At 25.9% G+C, this 21320-nt stretch overlaps 1 protein-coding gene across 1 annotated transcript; it reads right to left on the minus strand.

Annotated features, from left to right (window-relative positions):
* Positions 1–7617: 7617 nt before the first annotated feature.
* LOC112728754 (E3 ubiquitin-protein ligase PUB23-like) lies at positions 7618–9434 on the minus strand. Its single transcript, XM_025779036.2, has one exon. It carries the CDS (start codon positions 9171–9173, stop codon positions 7911–7913), a length of 1263 nt encoding a protein of 420 aa, XP_025634821.1. The 5' UTR covers positions 9174–9434; the 3' UTR covers positions 7618–7910.
* Between the last annotated feature and the right edge of the window lie 11886 nt (positions 9435–21320).

Here is a 21320-nt window from a genome sequence, read left to right on the forward strand (position 1 = left end):
TTTGAGCTATAATAATAATAATGCTACATAGTAACACTAAATTAAAATATTATACATTATTAATTTCTCTCCCATGTTTAGCTGCAATCCTTGACTTCAAAGAGTTGTAGCTAGTACTAAAGTGGTAGTGGTTTAATTTTTTCTATATATATATATATATAATTATTATCTTTTTTGAGAAAAGGACAAATAAATCCCTAACCTTTTGCCTTACGGACATTTTCATCCCTGACTATTGAAAAATACTTTTAAGTCCATGACCTTCACAAAACTTGGACAGATCAGTTCCTGACGGAGGCATTTGGACGGATCAGTCCCTGGTGGAAACATTTAGACGGAGGGACTGATCCGTCCAAATTTTGTGAAGGTCAAGAATTTAAAAGTATTTTTTAATGGTCAGAGACAAAAATGTCTGCGGGACAAAAGGTAAGGGACCTATTTGTCTTTTCTTTTTTTTGTTGAGAAAGAAATACATCATAATTTATAGGGATATAGTTCCATTAGATAATAATGCCAGCTACAATTTTCAAGTATCTCCAATTCCCATCCTCTAGATGATGTGGCAACTAATAATTTTGATTAATAGAATATAGTAACGTATATCCATTTTTTCCCTAAGGTTTAGATAATTATATGAGTTATTTTTATTTCTAAAGGTATGTGGTATATATACTAATATCTTATGATATTTAAGCCATATGACATTATTATTTATCTCTCTTCTGAAAAAGACTAATATATAGCCATAATAAATTAGGAAGTGTCAGTATGAATGATCTATCTAATTCGTAGAGTTGAAGAACAATATAATTTAATATAAACATTAATATGTTATTATAATTAAACAAATTAGAGAAAACTTATTTCTTTTGCATTATGAATAGATTATATACTTCGTTTTGCACTCAGATTCATGTATATTATGGAGATTTTTTTTCTGATCTATATTATTAGGTATACTAAAGATTCTATTCACTATTCAATATAATCAATTCTCGAATTTAAATACACTTGTTGCAAGATATATATGATAATCACTAGATCAAAATCTTGCATGCAATTTTTGTTTTTTCTAAGATCAAATGAGTTGAATCAACTATACAAGTATATTCCAATTGGGCCCTTTTCTTGAACCTTTGAAACATTACCTACTTTCATATCATATCATGGACCCATCATCACACTTAGTTTTTTATTTTAAATAATTAATTATGGATTTAGTATATATAAATAATATTTTGTTGAATTATTATTACCAGAAGCCTTAGCTTTTTGACAAGTATAAGGGTCAGAATACTAATTAAATTATGCTCACAATTAACCGGTGACTCTCATCATCAATCAATTAATAACTCTATGCAAGTTGATACTGCTGGTCTCTCCTTTTTGTATATATCATTAATATTATTTTATTATTCGGTCAAAAAAATATAACTATTCAAATATATATACCTGTCATGTTCATGTTACATATTTGACCTTCAACGCTTAATGAACTGTTAATTATTCATGAATCATGAACCACACACACTTCATATTCATAGCGAGTTGGCCTCTTAGGCAACCGCTAAAGTTTTTTTTTTCTTAAATAAATATATATAGTTTTTGGTGGGTGTAGAAATATTCAAAGTTTGAAAGTATAATTAGAGGGAAATAAAAAAAAATGGAGATTTGAACATAAAACAGTGTGCAACACATGATCCCAGAAAAATTAGCCCATGATCCAAGAAAATGGCCCCCACGATCGATTTCGAGTTCATGCAAATTAATGTATAATTTAAAATACATTGGATTTGTTGTCTATAAAATACCATCCTTAATTAATAAGATTAGCTACAGTAATGAGTGTGGTTACGAGTAGAGATTATTTCTTTTAGTTAAAAAAAATACAATGTATTTTTTTTATGTATTTAGTAAAAATTTTCATTTTTTTAATCTAATTTTGTTCTTTATTAGAGAAATTCTCTTATATTTATGGTTACTGTTTGAGATAAAATATCAAGTATTCATATAAAAATATAAAATAATTTTGTCTTTGTATTTATAATCAAATTTTATAAATATATAATTATATTATATTTATATTTATATTTAAAACATGAATAGTGTTAAAACAGATTATGGATAATAATTTTTACTGTTCATCGTAAAAACCTAATTATTTGTTATTAAAAATTTTAATTATTCTATTATAAAAAATTGGTTATTTTGTGATTATAATTATTTTATTAAAAAATATGTAAAAATATTAATATACATAAACATATTATAACTAATTGTGTACTTAATTTCTAGTATTCAATTGTAGTATTTCTATGTGTGTGTATAAGATTGGCTATTATTTATCTGACTAATAAAATGAGATTGGTTAATATAAGTTTCTTTGACCAAAAAGAGAATCCAATGAATTTCCGATGCTAATTAATAATTTATTTAAATAATATCATATTATTGCGTTCGCTTATATTAATATTAGAAACGATATTTTTATATAAAAAATATATATATTAACTCCTTCAAAAGTTTAAATAATTTTCCCTATATTTTAATAAATGTGACACTAGTCTTGTGTTTCCGTGGGCGGTGGGTGTGTACATATAAATATAAATATATATAACATTAGAAAATTAATTAGTCTAAAATGACAAAATAAAAAAAGAAGTATAATATATTACATAACTCCATGAGGAATCACCAATAATTTATCCTTCAAGAAAATCATATATCTAATATTCAAGATTGATATGAAGGTGCGTATTTCATGAAGTGATGGCGTAAAATATTGTGGTGGGCGGCAAAACTTAGAGGGATGAAGCTAAGCCAAGGGGTAACATTACCATGTGCAATGCTCCAATAATCAGCTTTGCTTTTCTTATACATAAACATTTTTATAACTTGTATATCATTATTCGTTTACAAGAATTTTTGTCATTCATCCTGGACCCGCACGGGTTCATGATTCCTCGTTTAATTTGCTCCTCTCTTCATGCCACTAATTTTTCTTTGTTACGGTTAGAAAAAAAGATTAAATTAAAAAAATGATTTGTACATTATTGAATGTATTCAAGTTGTCTAGAATGATATAATATAAAAGAGTATTTATAGGTATTAAGAGAATCATAATAATAAAGACGCAATTTCCTATAACAAATATTCAGATATACTAAATAATACTAATTGATCCTAATTATATTCTAATATCCCCTCAAACTGAAGTGACAACTTGAGTTTGAAACTTATTTAAAACAACGAAATAAAGAAAAAAAAACTGCGTAAACTGATAAAACGGGTGTAGATGGAACTGCCAGAAGGAAGCGCAGATAGAACCGCCGCTTGTCTGAAGGAAGCGCAGACGGAACTGCCGCTTGTCTGAAGGAAACACAGACGGAATTGCTACAAGGAAACATAGACGAAACGCAGACGGAACTGCCACAAGAGATCACAAACGGAACTGCCACGAGAGAACGCAGACAGAACTGCCACGAGAGAACGCAGACGGAACTGCCACGACAGAACGCAGACGGAACTGACAGAACGCAGACGGAACTGCCGAAAGAGAGCGAAAACTATATGATTTCTTCCTGAGAATAGGTAAACAGGATGACAATTGTGTTTGATCAAGACAGAGAAAATAGGCTAGTCGATAACGTGAAAAAGCATCAAAGGAGTGACAAAAGAAAAAGAAGACATAAAAAAAATACAAAAACTACGGTGATTTCACCACAAAGAAAACAACCTATCCTTTTCAAGGAGGATACCATGGCTCTGATACCATGTTAAAAACAGGAGACTAAACTGGAAAAATGATTTGTGTATTATTGAATGTATTCAAGTTGTCTATTCAAATTATCTAGAATGATACAATATAAAAATGTATTTATAGGTATTAAGAGAATCATAATAATAAAAATGTAATCTCCTATAACAAATATTCACTAAATAATACTAATTGATCCTAATTATATTCTAACAGTTACTACTTACATCAATGTAACCTAGTCATGATATCATTTTCTTTTTTTAATTTAAACTTAAAAGAAGAATCACATTGCACATAAATAATAATATTTTTAACATTTGTATAAATTTTTTTATAAATTTTCTTTATTGTTTTCAAGAAAAAATACAAGTTTAACTACTAACGTGTGTTATATTATGTTGAACCAAAAAATTGATTTATCTTTAAGGTACAATTTTAGTTGAATATTTGTAATATGAAAAGAAAAATGGATTGGTCTGCTTTTAAATAAACCAAACCGCTCCTTATAAAACAAAATCATTTTTTTTTTTAAATTAAACTACAACATGACAATGTATCCGTCATTGTTGAACTTGCATCTTCACGTAAAAATGACTATAACCATGTCAATGTGAATTTCTAGTTTTCTACGATGGAATTTTTCTAGCTTATAATATGCATTATATTTTATAATCTCTCTATTTCAATTTTAAAACAAAATAATGAAAACTTCAATTTCAGTCCCAAATATTGACATACATATATACTTTATCATTCTTAACAGCATTGAGTAAATAATATTGTTCTATGATAACATGTGAACGAGATTAATTAGTTCTAACAAATCCTATAACACATGAATAAATAAAATAATAATCTACCTTCTGTTTACTACCACCACACACCATGGCCTAAGTACAATCTAATAGTATGCATTAAGGAACAAATAGTTTGAATGAGTTCACAACTTCAGATACGTATTAATTAGTGAGAAAATGTCTTGTGTTACGGTTTATTATGGTTTATTGAAAGTGTCATGAAATTACTATTTTCAAAAGTTAATAAGAAAAAGTAATATAAATTGTTATATTTTTTAATTTTTTTTAAATAAGAGTTTTTTTAGATTTGATTGATTTTTATATAGGACTTTTTTTTTGTCTTATGCAAAGGCGAAACTACATACATAAAAAGGGGGTAATGGCTCCCCCTAATTTTAATTTTTTACATGTAAATTATATATAAATTTTAGTTTAGTCCCCTTTAAAATTTTATTTTAGTCTTATTTTATTGTATAAATATTTTTGGCCCCCTCTAATATTTCACCTAGCTCCACTTATGTTATTTTTTTTTTATTTTTAAGGTTCACCAAGAATCGACATAGAATGAATCAAGAATTGGTATAGAGCTCTAATACTATGTCATAAAATTATTTTTTCTAAAAATTTAAATAGACAAGAAGAGACAACGTATATCTCCGATAGAAATTATATATATCTATATATAGCTTGGTCTATGAGTTAGGTTAGTTATGCTGCATGCAATGGAATGATTCATCATTTTGTGGAATTGCAAAATCACACAGTATAATTTTACTAAGGAATCAAACAATATTGCCAACTCCATGAAAGTTTCTATAGTAGAATAAATCTTTTCAATCTTCATATATAGCTGAATTAGTCTATAGTGTGTATCATAACTTATAATTAGTAATCATTCCTAATAATAATAATAATGACTCCTTCTATCAAAGGAAAGGAATAAATTAGTTAAAGCGACTGCTCCATAATTACTTGTTAGGTTAATTGATTAATTCTAAACAAACAAACAAAAATAATTATAGCACTCAAATAAGTCGTCTATCTATTTTAATTTAATTTACATGACACTTGCATATATTGCATGCTCATCATTGTTTCATTTGCATGCGCATGGGTCAAATTCATCATGCAAATTTGAATGGTGACTTCAAAGTAATTTTTAAATAATAATAATAATAATAATAATAATAATAATAATAATAATAGTAATAATAATAATATAATAATACTTCAATTTAGATTACAATTTCACTAATAAAGAATAATTATTTAAAAAATAGCAATAGATCAGTATATATATATTTAATATCCAATAATTTAATTGGGAGAGTTGATGCAGTACAGAACAAGGTAATTACTTGGTCCAAAAGGGTAGGTGAATTATTAATGATTAGGGTTCTTATTGTAATAATCAATAATCTGCCTTGTAATACTAAAGGACGATCAAAAGTGACTGATTCATCAGAATTACAAGAAATTGTAAAGAGAAACCCACCGCAATTAAAGCTAATAAATGTTGTTTAATGTTCTAATAATACATTTTTTCCTTAGTGATTGAATTGGAGCCATGAAGTTGGACCAGTCCTACATTATTATCGAAGCAATTAAAATGAATAATATATTATTTATATTTTTTTTTCAAAGGTTAACGTTGATAGAGAAAAACACATAAAATAATTATATCTTTAATATATATAATTGGTATTGAAATTTTTGTGACTTAAAAATTTAGAATTTAATTTTTATTAAACTAAAAAAAATCTTCAACTTCAAATTTTGATAGAAAATTTAAAGATAAAAGCTTTAGGATTATAGAGAGATAAACATTCATATGTTTTTTTTATTCGTTTAAATTTTTTAAAGAAGTAATTTTATGAAATTAGTATCAAGATTTCTATGACCGAAAAATTTAGAGTTTAATTTTTATTAAACCTAAAAAAAATATTTTAGTATATTACAAAAAAGAAAATTAAACAAATTCAAAAGAGATTCTTAGTTAAAGAAACATGTAAAGATATAATTATTTATAAAATTTTTTCTATCAATTTATACTTAAGTAATTTTATATCAAGATTTAAACATTCACATGTTTTTTTTTTAAATAAATATATATAAATATTCACATATTTTTTTCTATCCGTTTAAATTTTTTAAGAGAATTAGTTTCATGATATTAATATTAGAATTTCTATAACCGATAAATTTAAAGTTTAATTCTTGTTAAACTTAAAAAAACAAAATTTCAATATAACACACCCAAAAAAAGAGAGAAAAAAAAAAGAAAGTCTAAGTAAAATATTCAAACAAATTTAAAAAAATATTTACTTAAAAAATGTGGAAAAATATAACCATTTATATGATTCTTTCTATCTTTAAACTTAATAAGTAGTTTCATGTCAATGATAAACAAGCAAATAATTAAATAATACAAACATATATATATACAAAAATAAATAAGCTAATCAAATCTAAACACACTTTAATTTGTTGAAGAATAAAACTCTTCCAAAACAGATCTAGACACGAAGCCATCAAAATTAAACCCACAAGACAAGCATGAAATTATATATATAATTTAATCGAAATAGTTTTTACCCCTTGATTATGATCAAAAGCTTTGAAGATGCTTTGTTATTCTTATCATGATTCATGAAGTTTCCTAAATTGTATGTCTTATGTTGTCCGTGAAATAAAGTTTTCAACTTGTATAATAATAATAACAATAACCATCTTGCTCTTTTTGCCTTTTTTTTTTTAATGAACACATCAACAATAAATCTTAAGTTTACTTCAATTAATTCGTTAATTGAAAACTTCTTCACCAGACTTAGCTTCTCAAATTGAATTTCCCTCTAAATTAAACTAAAAAACAAACACGAAAGGATCATTATAATTTATATCAAGGTTTAATTTATTCCTCCCATACTTATATTATAATCCTTGTTTTTTCAAGTAGTAAGACATGAAATTAAGCTAACATATATATAACTTCATTTTTCCATTCTAAAAGGCTAAGAAAATTAAAGAAGCAATAAAAACCATAAATAAACAAAATGAAAATGATAAAAACCTTTGGTGTCACTATTTCCATATATTATTGTATGTGAATTCAATACATAATAAATTCTAGTATTTTTCCTAACCTATAAGATATGAGCAATAGTTGCTTCATGCCCATACCTATTAACTTTATTTCCAATTTTTTTTCTTTTTCAAATAACAATATCTGTACAAATAAAAAACATAAAGAGTGGACAAAGAAAAAAAAACTAAAATTAAAATTGATGATGATGAAGGTAGGTCAAAAATAAACTCTCAATCTTTTTTTTTTTTTCACACTTGAATAGTTGAATCTAATTTGTAGGGTAAGCAGAAAGAAAATTGGTAGGTAAACAAGGAGAATTCCTCCATGTTTTAGAATGAAGCTTGAGAATTTCCCTTGCTTTCTCCTTAGCCTTGTTTCCACTATCAACTTGAAGAACCAAACAAAGTTTAGCAACAACACCAATTAGCAACATTTCTTGAACAACACTTTGTGTTGCTGAGTACCTTGCAATTGAGAGCAAAATCTTCACAGCCCTATCATTCACCAATGTTGAAACCCTAAGAATCTTCTTCGAAACGACGGCCACGCCGGCAGCGTGGCCGAGAAGCTCAGCTCTTCCATCAGCAGTTTGGCATAGAATATCCAAGACCATCATCATCATCTCACATGGCTTCTTCTCTTTGCAATCAAGAAGAAGCTCAATAAGGACATGGATCGCCCCGGATTCGACCGCTTTGATCCGGTTTCTTCCCCATGGACAAATCTCAATTAGGGTTTCTAGTGTTTCCTTTGAAGCTTTTTGTGAGATTTGATCCTTTAGAACTTGAACCAATTCCACAAACAATTCATTTCTAAGATTCACTAGCTGGTTAGGGTTTGCAACTTGGGACATGGATTTCAACAAGAAAACTGCATAAGCCCTTGATTCATAGATTCCTCTTTGCAAGACCCTTGTCAAGGAATCAACAAAGATTCCATCTTTGAACCCTAATAAGGCCTTCAAACCATTTTCTGACAAATGAAGATTGTGTAGTATGCTCAAAGCTTCATCCGAAACGCCCGATTTCGTGTCGAAACCTTCATCTCCATCAGAACTAACCTCAATTGAATCATAACCATGATTCATCACAACTATTGAAGCTAAGAACTCAACAGCTCCAGCTGATTCAATGCATCTCCGGTTCGATTCGCTCTCGGCCGCCATCGATTTAAGGCTCACAAGGCACTGAGAAAGCAATGAAGAATCTTGATCATTAGAAGAAGCATCTTTGATGAGCTTTGATACCTGTTCTTTATTGACCGGAGGCTTTGGTGTTGGAATTCTTTCAACTCCATGAGAAGCATTCAAGGTGCACCATGCTTGAATCAATCTCCTAAGAGTGTGATTAGGAGTTAGGTCTAAAATCTCAAGGGTTTGCTTGGTCACCGGGCATGTCTTGTTCTTCAATAACCACTTCTCAATGCTCTCTCTATCATAGGTGATTCCTGTGGATACAATCACCGGATCCTTCATGATCTCCAATGAAATTGGACAAACAAAAAATGGTGGAACATCAATTCCATGATCCATGTATGTGTGATGAATAATAATTGAATGTGATCAATGGATAATGAAGTTAGCTTAGCTATATAGTAGAGGTTGATATATGAAGAATTGAAGAAGTAGAAGCAGCAATTTTGGACTTTGAATTTTGATTTGCTTGTGATTTGTTTCTTGTTGTTTGATGAGATTATGGAGGAGTGTTGTCTTGGTATTTATATAATATGCAAAAGAAGAAAAAATATTCGGTGTTCAAATTGTTTGGTATGTTAGAGAAAGTCAATACACGGAAAAAACAAAGTGATGGTGGTGGCACCTTCCATTTTATTAATTAAGACTTTTCAAAAATCATATATATATGGATTATGGGACGAACGATAATTACCCGTGTGATACACGTAATAAGATTTAAAATAAAAATTTTAATTTTAATTTTTTTAAATTAATTTGAATTATAATAATTTGATTAATAATTTTTTTATATATATAGAGTCACCCATATGATTTTATTTGAATAAAAAAATACAATTTGAATTTTTAATATTAGAAGTGTAATTTATTTTATGCTATAATTAGGAATTATTTAAAGAAGTGTCATGTTGATGAAGTAGTAATTAGTAATACTATTTTGTGTCATTCTCAAATAATTTCATGAAAAAATGGTGGTTTAACTTATTATGTGTTAGTTAAAGTGGTAGTAAATTATATATTAATTTTGACATTAAAAAAAATATGTGAGTTCAACTTTGTTTTTATAGGAATAGTTTATATATCACTAGAAAAATATTTTAATGATTTTAATGAATTATTTGTCAAAAAATACATACTTTTAGAATTTAATGATGAACAATGTGAAAAATTTTTATACTTATTTCTAAAGTAGATTCAAATCAACATTTTCTTTTAAAAAGAAAATCAAACAGCTGGAAAAAGTGAAATGAATTAATACCACATGCAAGTAGGGTTAATAATTAAAGAGAAGACTTGGATATTATTACCCCCTTTGACTTTTTGTTGAGTCTATAAGTTTTTTTTTGTTTCTCTCTCTTCCAACTCATGCAAGTATTAAATTATTAAATCTTAAACGTTGGGGTTTGACTGCAATATTGGGGCCGACATTTTATTTAGAGAGAAAAAAAAATGTGGATGCAATACAAAGGAAAGTAGCAAAAGTGGAATTCTCAATTTTGTGTTGACAATTGAGATATTCATTTGAAGAATATCACTTTCTCTTTTTTTCAATTTGTCTTATTATTTATGTGTTGTATGTTTATTCGCAAATGTTGCATCAATTAACTTCACTCATTGCTTACTTACTTGTCACCATACTTTGACCAAATCACCTTTATTTTTATTTTATTTTTTTATTTATTTTCTTTATTGATATATATATATATATATATATATATATATATATATATATATATATATATATATATATATATATATATATATATATATGCAAGTATAAATTTATCACATTTTTCTGAGATTTTTTTTTTTGGTTACTTCATTTTCACTTGACTTTGGCTAATAATCTTCCTTATTCCACATATAGAAGAGAATAATTTAATTAAGGAGTAAGACAAATGAAACAGCATGTGCAATTGGGCAATGAATAAATTAATTAATTAATTAATTAAGTGAAAAAGATTTTATATAAGTATTGGGTTTTTTTTTTCTCTAGATTCGTTGAAAAATAACTCAAATCAAATCTAATAAAGTTCTAAACCACTGCGCCGAAACGATCACAAAGAAAAATTGGTATTGACCATAAATGTAAATTCAGTTGGCTTAATAAATAAGTTAACTTTTTTATAATTAAATAACCTATTATAGAAATTAATTAAATATGCTTTTATCATTTGAATTATACTTTTATATAATGAAATGAACTCATCACTACATTAGACATAGAAAAAGGTTACGTGAATACCAAATATATTCATCGTATATTTATGTATAAATATAAGTATTATTTAATTTATTTTTATTATATATTTAAATTTTAATATATATTTTATATCAATGGCTAATTTAGTGATTGATTTTTCATATACATATAATATAATTATTCTACATATAATAAGAGTTTAATTAAAGAATTAATTATTTTTAATTAATATCAGCTAATAAATTTTTACATTACTTTTTTATTTTAATTAACATTTAAAATTTTAAATCTAAAATTAATTCCTAAATTCTAAATCTTCTAAAAAACGAAATTCTAAAAAGAGTAATTTTACATTGAAAATTGATTAAAGTTGACTAATTAAAAATTAATTTTTTATATTTATTAATAAGCTGGATTTATAATTTTCAGATTTTTTTAATAGCTCGGCTTATCCATCAATTGATCTCATTCAGATCGAAAATATGGTTGACGAGAGGATTATCATTCCTTAAAAATACAAAAACAAATGTTAATTAATAATTATTAAACTTCCTTTCATTCTAACTAGTTCACATTAGGCGACTGTAATACATGATGATAAGAAGAGTGTATATATATATATATATATGTATGTATGTATGTACGTACATACGTACTTATCTTATGAAATCAAACAGAGAAATAATTATAATATAATTAAGCTTTAAATTATGATAATGAGATGATGAACCGGTAGCTGGAATCTGACTCGCAAAATTGATTAGACTTTTGGTAGTTATGGTTTTGATTTGATAAGATATATACGTGAGTGGTGCTGATGTGTCCGCGTATGTGATCTTATACCAGTTGTATTTTATTTTATTTTTTTTGTATTTTAAATTTTTAATATAGAAATGACGAAATAAATAAAATAAGCATGTCTTATATCTTCTTTTACTTTAATTTTTTTTTAAAGAAAAAACAAATTTCCACTATGTTACTTGTATACGTACATAATTAATAAATACAACAAGCAATCTCATGAAGAAGGTCAACTCATCAACTCTATACGAAATTTATTATATGATGATCATCTTAGAAAATAACCAATTCAGTTATTAATTGGTTCGTTTAATTTCCGTTTAAAGCATTAGATATAAAAAGTACCTTCCATATTTGAGAGTATTTATTTGACAACTTTTTTTCTTCAAACAACATTATGGATTCATAAACGAGGATGTCAGTTACCTTACTCATACGACAATACTAAAATTATATTTAAATATAAATACATATTAAAAATAAAATAAATTATACATACATATATTTATACATAAATATTATTAATAATTAATTTTAATATATGAATAATGTTTTTATTACGGATAATAGATGTATCCATTTTTTCTTGACAAATATAGAAAAATTTATAGTACTAAAATTAATTTCAATTATATGATAAATATGGTAAAATAAATTTATATTATTATTATTATTATCCATAAAAAAGTTTATTAAAATTTTTAGTTTTTTTCAAATATTATTATTTTTATCTATAAAAATGATATTATATATATATATATATTTAAGATCAAGGATCAAACATTAATATTATATATAAAATTCGTGGGTCAACTAATCAAAGACAAATAACAAAAGCAGTATGCATGAGACAATCATCAAAACTAGCTATAGCTAGAAAGATAAAGCTAAGAACAAAGTTTATTAAGGGATTAACATGAACAAAACAAGATTGAGAAAATTAAATAAAGAAGTAATCATGGGAACTATCTCTATAAAGATAAAGCCAAAGAAAAAGGCAAATCGAGGTTATTATTTTACTTTTTATATTTTAAAAAAAGAAAAGAAAGAAATATGAAAAAAATAGTATAATTTGGTGATGGAGGTGATGATGGAAAACACAAAAATTGTCGGCCATGGAAGTGAATCACATGGTGACTTAGATTGAGTCAATGTTGTATTGAATGTGAGAGCACTAATTAAGTAACGTTATATAAATGCCAAATGCTACTATTACAACAAGAAAGGTCAAAGCCTCAAAGCCGCCACCAAAGTCCAAAACCAACGTGAACTACCCTGCACCTTTAATTATTCCATCTATTTTCAGCAAATATTTTTCTCAATTATTATTATTATTATTATTATTATTATTATTATTATTATTATTATTATTATCCGCTTAATATGAGTTTTTTTTTCTGACTCTCTATATATTCCTCATCTAAAAATAAAGAGATAAATCAATATATGAGGCAAAATAAAAACACCAAAAGAAAAAAATACAATTTATTGTACTACTTTTATATTTTAATGAGATTATTTAATTTCTAGTTCAATATTAACATACACGTTTATCTTCCACCTTTATATATTGAGTTAGATATAAAAAAAATATTCAATCTAGTGTATATTAAAAAAAAGTAGTTAATATTCAATTTTAAATAGCATCACTTCGTTCGTTCGTTGCATTATATTATATTATATTATGGACGATTTCCAGTTGTAACACGACGTGCGATGATGACTTCACATATTCATGATTTTCGTGTGGGTGCTTAGACTATTTCCGGTACAGAATTCATTTCAATTTTTATTTATGGCCTATCTGTCATAAAAAGTAATTCCACGTCAGTTTTTGCGTCATAAACAGTAAATAGGAACTCAAAGCATCTCTCTCTTTTCCATTAAGAGGAACTAATTTTAGTCTCTGTTGTGATCCCACTTAATTAATTAATTAAAATAATTAAAATTAATGTAATTAATTTTTTTTAATAATGTAATTTAAATATTTAAATTTAAAAATAATTCACTATTAAAAGATATTAATATTAAATAAATTCATATATAACAATAATACATAATATATAATTTGGGGTTACACTAATTTGTAAAATTACTTAATATAAAGAAAAATATAATTAAACTCTATAGTTGACGACAAACATTGTGAAATTGCCATATGTGTTCAATCAAGTCCTCTTTCAATTGTCTATATTGCTGCCTATTTTAAAGTTGGGCATTTCTTTGGAGAAATTGATGGTATGATGTAAAATCTTCTTCTTCCAGCTGAGATTGTGATAAACCATTTTCAACATCATCATACTCAAAATCTTAAGCAAAATTTCCTGCATAAGTCTCTTTCATCCTCAACAATCATATTTAATATTAATTATGATATAAATAATTAATATAAATTATTAATTAAATAAAAATAATTATTATAATTACTACTAAATTGAATATTATTTAATTATTTAATATAATTATTTATTATAATTTAATTATTTAATATAATTATTTATTTAAAAGGTAACTTGCCATGTGACAAGTTATTATTGGTTGTCTATAAGTTTTTTTGAGCAGAAACTCCACTCCTTTAAATAACGTGAAGGAACTTATTTTATTACTTCTCCAAGGATAAATTTCTCAAAGTGTCAAAAAAAAAAGTTAAATGAAAATCAACCATTAGAGATACTCTTATATTTTAAAAAATGTACGTATTTTCCAAAAATAAAATACGAATTAAAGGATAAACGATATTTTCAATATTCACCGGATAACTGAAAAAAAAAATTGTTGTATCAATTATATTACTGCCAATATTCATTTCTATGGATTGGTTTTTGTAATACCCACAGATATTTTGTATACCAAGAGAAAAGACCTTTTAAAAAATTTATTTAAATATTACCAAGGGATTTCATTAACCAATAATTAAAAGATCAAAATTTTAATTTCTAAAATATATGAAACTTTTATTTCATATATTTAATTACAAAAATACTTCCTATCACTATAAAAGAAGCGGAAATTAGCGACACTTTTTTAAAAAAATTTTGGCGGTTTCAAAACACACAAAACGCATTACTAGCATTTTAGAAACCATCGCCTTTTAAAATGCGAGAACTAGAATTTGTGGTGGTTTTTAAAAACTGTTGATATAACTGTGGTTATATCAATATATTACATCGACTTATTTTATAACAATTTATAATAATGTAATATATTCAAAATTAACAATCAAATCTATCACTACAAATTTATATATATTTATACTTATAATTATACATATTAAACTTGTTTAAGGGTCTAGAATAAGATGAATCAAATCTATCTCTACAAAAGGATCTTTCACTCTTGCCTCTTCTATAGTCATAATTAGCATTAAAAGATCTACATCCAAACTGAAGCAATGTCTGAAAAAGATTAATTTCAATGACACTCAATTCAGATTATAAAACGCTCAATATAATCATGTCTTTATGAGCAAAAAGAAGATCCTCAAATTTGATATTAAGGACAAAAAAATCATATTTTGTCATAATGGAAGAGATGTACATACATCGCATAATTTTTGATAAAATCATCAGTGATAGCAGACATATGAGCATTAAGAAAAAAAGATGACTAATGACAATCGACACTACTAGAATTTAATATTTTTTCTAACGAAATTGAGATAAATTTTGAATAAATTAAAGGCAATTTTTGTTTTAAACGAATTAGTTTTGTCTAAAATTTTGCTTTAAAAAAACCCTATTTCTAGTAGTACAAGCAGAATTAACAGTACAATAGTACAAATTCTTTTAAGATAATCTGAGGTATATAGATTCCATGTTCCTTCATGGATTTCAATTGAGTCTTGATGAGTTGTTAGACTACTTTGAAATCTTGACAAAGTAATATGTGATTTTAGACCAAACCTAATATGCATAATAACACTCTAGCATTCGGTTCTTGAAGTAAAAAATCAAGTCATGAGATAATGGTCTTTCAATTTCCATTCTTTGAAAGATTTTGATTCTGTTCCAGCTACACAAGCAGCTTCACTCTCAAACTAAGCTAGGATTTTACGTTCAAGAAGATGATCTTATAAATTGTTTACATTAATGACATGAAGGACCAATTTCTGTCACGTTCATTTAGATGAGTCTTCAATTAATTTATCACGAATAAGAGGGAGAAATTAAAACATTGAATGAAGATGAAAAAGTTTATTGAAGAGAGACTATGAGCTTGTTTGGGTGAGCTTTTAAGAAAAGATTTTTTTTCGAGTTATCTTTTTTTGAAAGATCTTATAGAGAAGTAAAAGTAATTTTATGTTTGGATATTTCATGTAAAAAGGTCTTTTTATCTATCAATTATGTTTTGGTATAACAATATAAAAGTATTTTTTTGTTTATTTATTACATGAAAAACATCTTTTTTTTAAGAAAAAAGATCTTTTAAAAAAAGATGTAAATTATAGCTTCTCAAAAAAGATCTTTTTTTAATTTTACTAGTGCTTTTACTTTTACTGCTAAAAATTTGCCAAACACGTTAAAAAATAAATAAAGATCTTTTTTTATAAAAAAAAATCTTTTTTAACAAAATAATAGCGCCCAAACATACGCTATGATAACTATGTGGTTGATTGGAATCAGCTAGAGCTCTAATACAGTGATAAGATTTTGATGTGAGCACGCAAAAGAGTCTAATTAATGTATGTGAGCATAGTATATTATTGACGGTGTATTAGAATCAATGTTAAATGCACTTGAATGATACAGGAAATTATATATAGGCTCAGCACAATTTTTATTAAACTTGCTTATTTATAATTTGAACCCGCGGAACTTATTTAAACTTATGGGTGAACTAATTATTCGACTAATTTAAATTAGTTTATTAAACTTCTTAGTTTAAATTAATATAGTAAAAAATTATGAAATACCAAATACGCTATATTTTTATGTGTGATGGCTGATTAATTGCTAATTTTTTGTATCCATATAGTATGACTAATAATTAATTAAAGAGAAAGTATAGAAAATTAGCATTTTTATTAAATTTTGGCCAATATTTAATCATTAAAAAAAATTGAATAATCTTATATTATTAGATATAATTTTATACTATTAAAAATATTATTATTAGCTAATTAATAATGACTATAAATCACATCATCTACTGGCTTCCTAACACTCCTCTTAATTAAATTATTATAAAATATTTTTTCGGTCTACTTGAGTTAATACCACCATTTAAGACGAAAAAAAAACTTGGGTCAATATCACATTTGATAACACACATTGAATAAAAATAATAACAGTAGATTAATATATAGGCACGCTTGTAAGATTACATCCCCAAGTTATAGATGAAATAAGTTGAATTCAAATTTATTTAGATAAATTTAAAAGAGATTTTGTATAAAAAAAATATGTGAAAAATATAATTATTTATATATTTTTTATCAACTCAATCTTTTTGGATAAGTGATTATGAAATCACTTTCCCTTATTTAACAACAACAATTATCCCTTATGTAACACAACGCAATCAATCAGAAGCCCAAATTAATAATGTTAACCTCAATGAAGAATGTGCTTGATTACGGCATTGTTTATTGAAATTGTAGTACTAAAATTAAAGTGCATCGTCATCCATATTCATATTATATTTATATTATTGACACTACACATTGGCGTTCACATTACTGTATTCCGTATGACTGTATGAGAATTGAATTACATTAATTTTGATATACTTATTGACTTTTATTTTTCTCTTTGATCACATGTATCTTTTTATATTTGTTAAGAGATGATATATTATTATATACTATTTTTTATTAATTTAAATTTTTAGGATAAATAATATTATGATATAAAATCAGAATCTAAATTCTAGAAAAAAATTAATATAAGATAAATAAAAAAATTTATACAAAAAATATATTAAATTATTGCATAAAAAATATATTAGAGATATAATTATTTATTTTTTATCAACTTAATTTTTTAAAAAATGACATCATAACAATATAAAAAAAAATATTAAAAACTAGTAATATTGCATAAAAATGTAATTATTATTAATTAATTATGTATTTAAATTATTTTTAATTAACAAAACAGTTAATTGTTAAAAAAAAAATCTAATATCAAAATAGTGTTTGCTATGAAAAGTGTAACACACTATAATAAAATATTCAAATTAATATCATAATGTAAATAAAGAAATTTACTGGCAATATAATAACCCCACATTACACATTAGCGTTTTACCAGGTCAATCGTCTTCCTATAAAGTCAACGTTAAATAAATCCACGTGCCAAATTAACATTCATTTGGGGATTGATCAATTGGTTGACTTAGATTTAAATGTCAACGTTGCAACTTGTATGCAAGACATGTGGGTAATTTAGGGTCAAAAAAACAAGGGGTGCATTTCTAATTAATTGTTGTTTTTCATATTTTCCATACTTGTTATTGAACTTTTTAGTATGTACATAGGACAATAAGGGAATAGAAATATAGTATTTATTATTAGGAGAATTATATTTGTTAAAATAAAATTTTTGGTTAGTTTGATCCTTGAGTTTAAAGAGTATTTGAACAAAATAAACTTACGAGTTTGCTTATCAAATAGGTTGTGACTTTTAATTTTCCCCTTTTTTTATTCTATTCTTGTGAAATTCGATTTTTTTGAGAAAAAAAAAAACTGTTGGCTAGGTTTGTTGAGATTTGATAAACTATTAATAACTTTTTTTTTATATAAAGAATTGAAAGGAAGGCTTGTTCGAATATAAATGGTATAATATATGAGTTTAATTTTAATGTACTAACAGTGTAATACATTCGTGTAATTATATTTTTTTTAAATGGTATTCATGCAGTTAATAAAAATAGTAGTTATTTTTTATAATGTGACATTAGTGCATTAAAATTAAATTTATTTAAAAATAAAAAATAAAAAGAGAGAAACACGTAATTGCACCAAATATTGAAACAAATATATAAACCCAATGAATAATTCACTAGTTATTACTATGAAACTTCCAAAAAGTTGGTTTTCTTTCAAACATGAATATATCAAATTGAACATCATATTATATTTTATATATTTTTTGTTATCTATTTTGATTATTCTTTTGCTTAATAATTCAAGCTATGTTTTTGTCAAAATCATAATTTTGAGTTTACCATTTCTGTGTGCATGGTTATTCCAGAAAACAAGTGCATTGCATATATATAATATATAATTAATATATAGCATTTCAAAAAATTGGGAGCTTATAATTTTGGAGAATAGATACATGATGAAATGTTTTGGAACTTTCAAAAATGGTGGTTAAGAAATAGTAAATAGTAGAATACTTCTTACTTGAAGTTACAGTGTTTGAACTTCGAATGAAGCCAGCGGTCTCCGAAGTGGTCAACGGATTCAAAGTCCTTTAGAAATAAATAAACAAATAAAATAGATTATACATAATCTATTGATCAAGTCTAAAAGAAGTTTTTATATATGTTACGGTAGGTAACCGGAGATTAATAGAATAGATGGCGTTGGCTGGCCCAAATGTGGGAAGGAGGAGGTTTTCGGATGAGTGTGCAACTCGGGGGACTCCGTCCGACTTGTTTGTACGAGGAGAGGGGGTGGTACCTGCAAAGACATTCCGATGCCTAAGTTAGCAAGAGTGTGAGCAGGTCTAGAGAGTATTGGGCTTAGAGATACCTGAGGGGGTCAGTGTATTTATAGTGGTGAGCCAATAACCACCGTTGGAGTAGTGCCGTATCTTTTGGGTGTTAACCGTCCCTTTATCTTAGGGAGGTTAAGATATGGCTCGATGAAGTGGTCAGAGAGATTTTAGGGGCGGTTGCTCATTTAAATGAGTGTTTATCCGCCAGCTAACCTCACGTCCGACTTCTTCGCAGTAAGTCGTGGCCGACACCGACTTCGTATATGAAGGTCGGCGCTTAGCTGGGCTTAGTTCTTCGGATTAGCCCTTTCTATTTGGACCTGAGCCTTTATCATTGGGTCAGGGTATGAACAATATACATAATCTAAGTTTGCTAAAAAAAACTTGCAAAACCTATCAATATGATATAGGAGAGAATGCAGATTGAATCGGATCGAATATGGCGAAAATTTCGATTCGATTCGCACTAAAATCATCGGATCAAATTCAATATTTGCAATTTTTAAATTTGGATCCGATATGTATATTTGTGGATCAGATCGGATCAGGTTTCAGATATATCCGCAAAACATAAAGATATTTTTAATAAAAATATATCAATAAAATTAATTTTTTTATTCTTTTAAATATGTTTACTTTTAAAATAATATTAAACATACCTTTCTTAAATAATAAATTAAAATAATACAACATATATAATAATTATTAATTGAAACAAAATATAAAAAAATATTTACTTATTTATTTTTTATTTTTACAGATACGCGAATATGCGGATACCTACACAAAATTCGTAAACTGATCCGATAGAATTGCGGATCGAATCTATATCCATAATTTCAGATGAATTCAGATAAATACTACCTAAATATGGACATATTTAAAATTATTATACATACATATTATAATAAGATGTTATAAATGGTTTGAATAGCATTGCATGCACATATGGTTTTTATTTATTTAAGAATTTTTTATTAACTAATAAATTATTACCTGCATAAAATGGGATTCGAATCTCCACACTTATTTAAGCAGATTAGTAAACTAATACTAAACCAATCCAAGTTGATTGGATGGAGTTCAATTATAGTGCCAATAAATTATGTATTGGATCACAAATCCATTTGATTTTTGGTCATGAATAGCATGAAGCAATAATAAGTGTAAGCCCAACAAATGAGCCCAAGAATAAATCTAATGGAAAATGTGAATGCATCAAACATCCAGGCCCAAAAAAGGACAAAATGTCTACAACTGTATTCAACTCAAAAAGAAAGCTGAGATGTCAAACAAAAAAAAACACACACGCACACAAGAAAGTTTCTATAGAAAAAGACGTTAATAATCAAATTAGTTTTTGAAAGATCATATATTTTTTAAATTTGTTTCTATATTTCTTTTTAATCAAATTGGTTTTTTAAATATTACGAATTAATTATATATGTCTTTCATTTACTCCACTCATAATTTTCGTCAATGATTAATGATGTGAAATGTTAATTGACCTCACACATAACATGTTCAATTAGATATTGACTAAGTATATTTACGAAAATCTATCAATTTAATCACTAGGTCATATTAGGAATAGAATTTTATAGTTAAAAAAGATAACTAAATTAATAATTTTTTATAAATATATTTGTCAATATCTAATTAGACATATCCAATATTATATATGTTATCAATTAATGTTTTATAACTTTAATTTTTATAAAAACTATTAACAGAGTGACCGAAAGACAAATATAATTAATTCAAATTTTTAAAAAATCAATTTAATTAAAAAAATATTTTAAAAATAAATTTAAAAAA

This window comes from Arachis hypogaea, chromosome 12 (assembly GCF_003086295.3).
Source record: "Arachis hypogaea cultivar Tifrunner chromosome 12, arahy.Tifrunner.gnm2.J5K5, whole genome shotgun sequence".
Taxonomy (NCBI): Eukaryota; Viridiplantae; Streptophyta; class Magnoliopsida; order Fabales; family Fabaceae; genus Arachis; species Arachis hypogaea.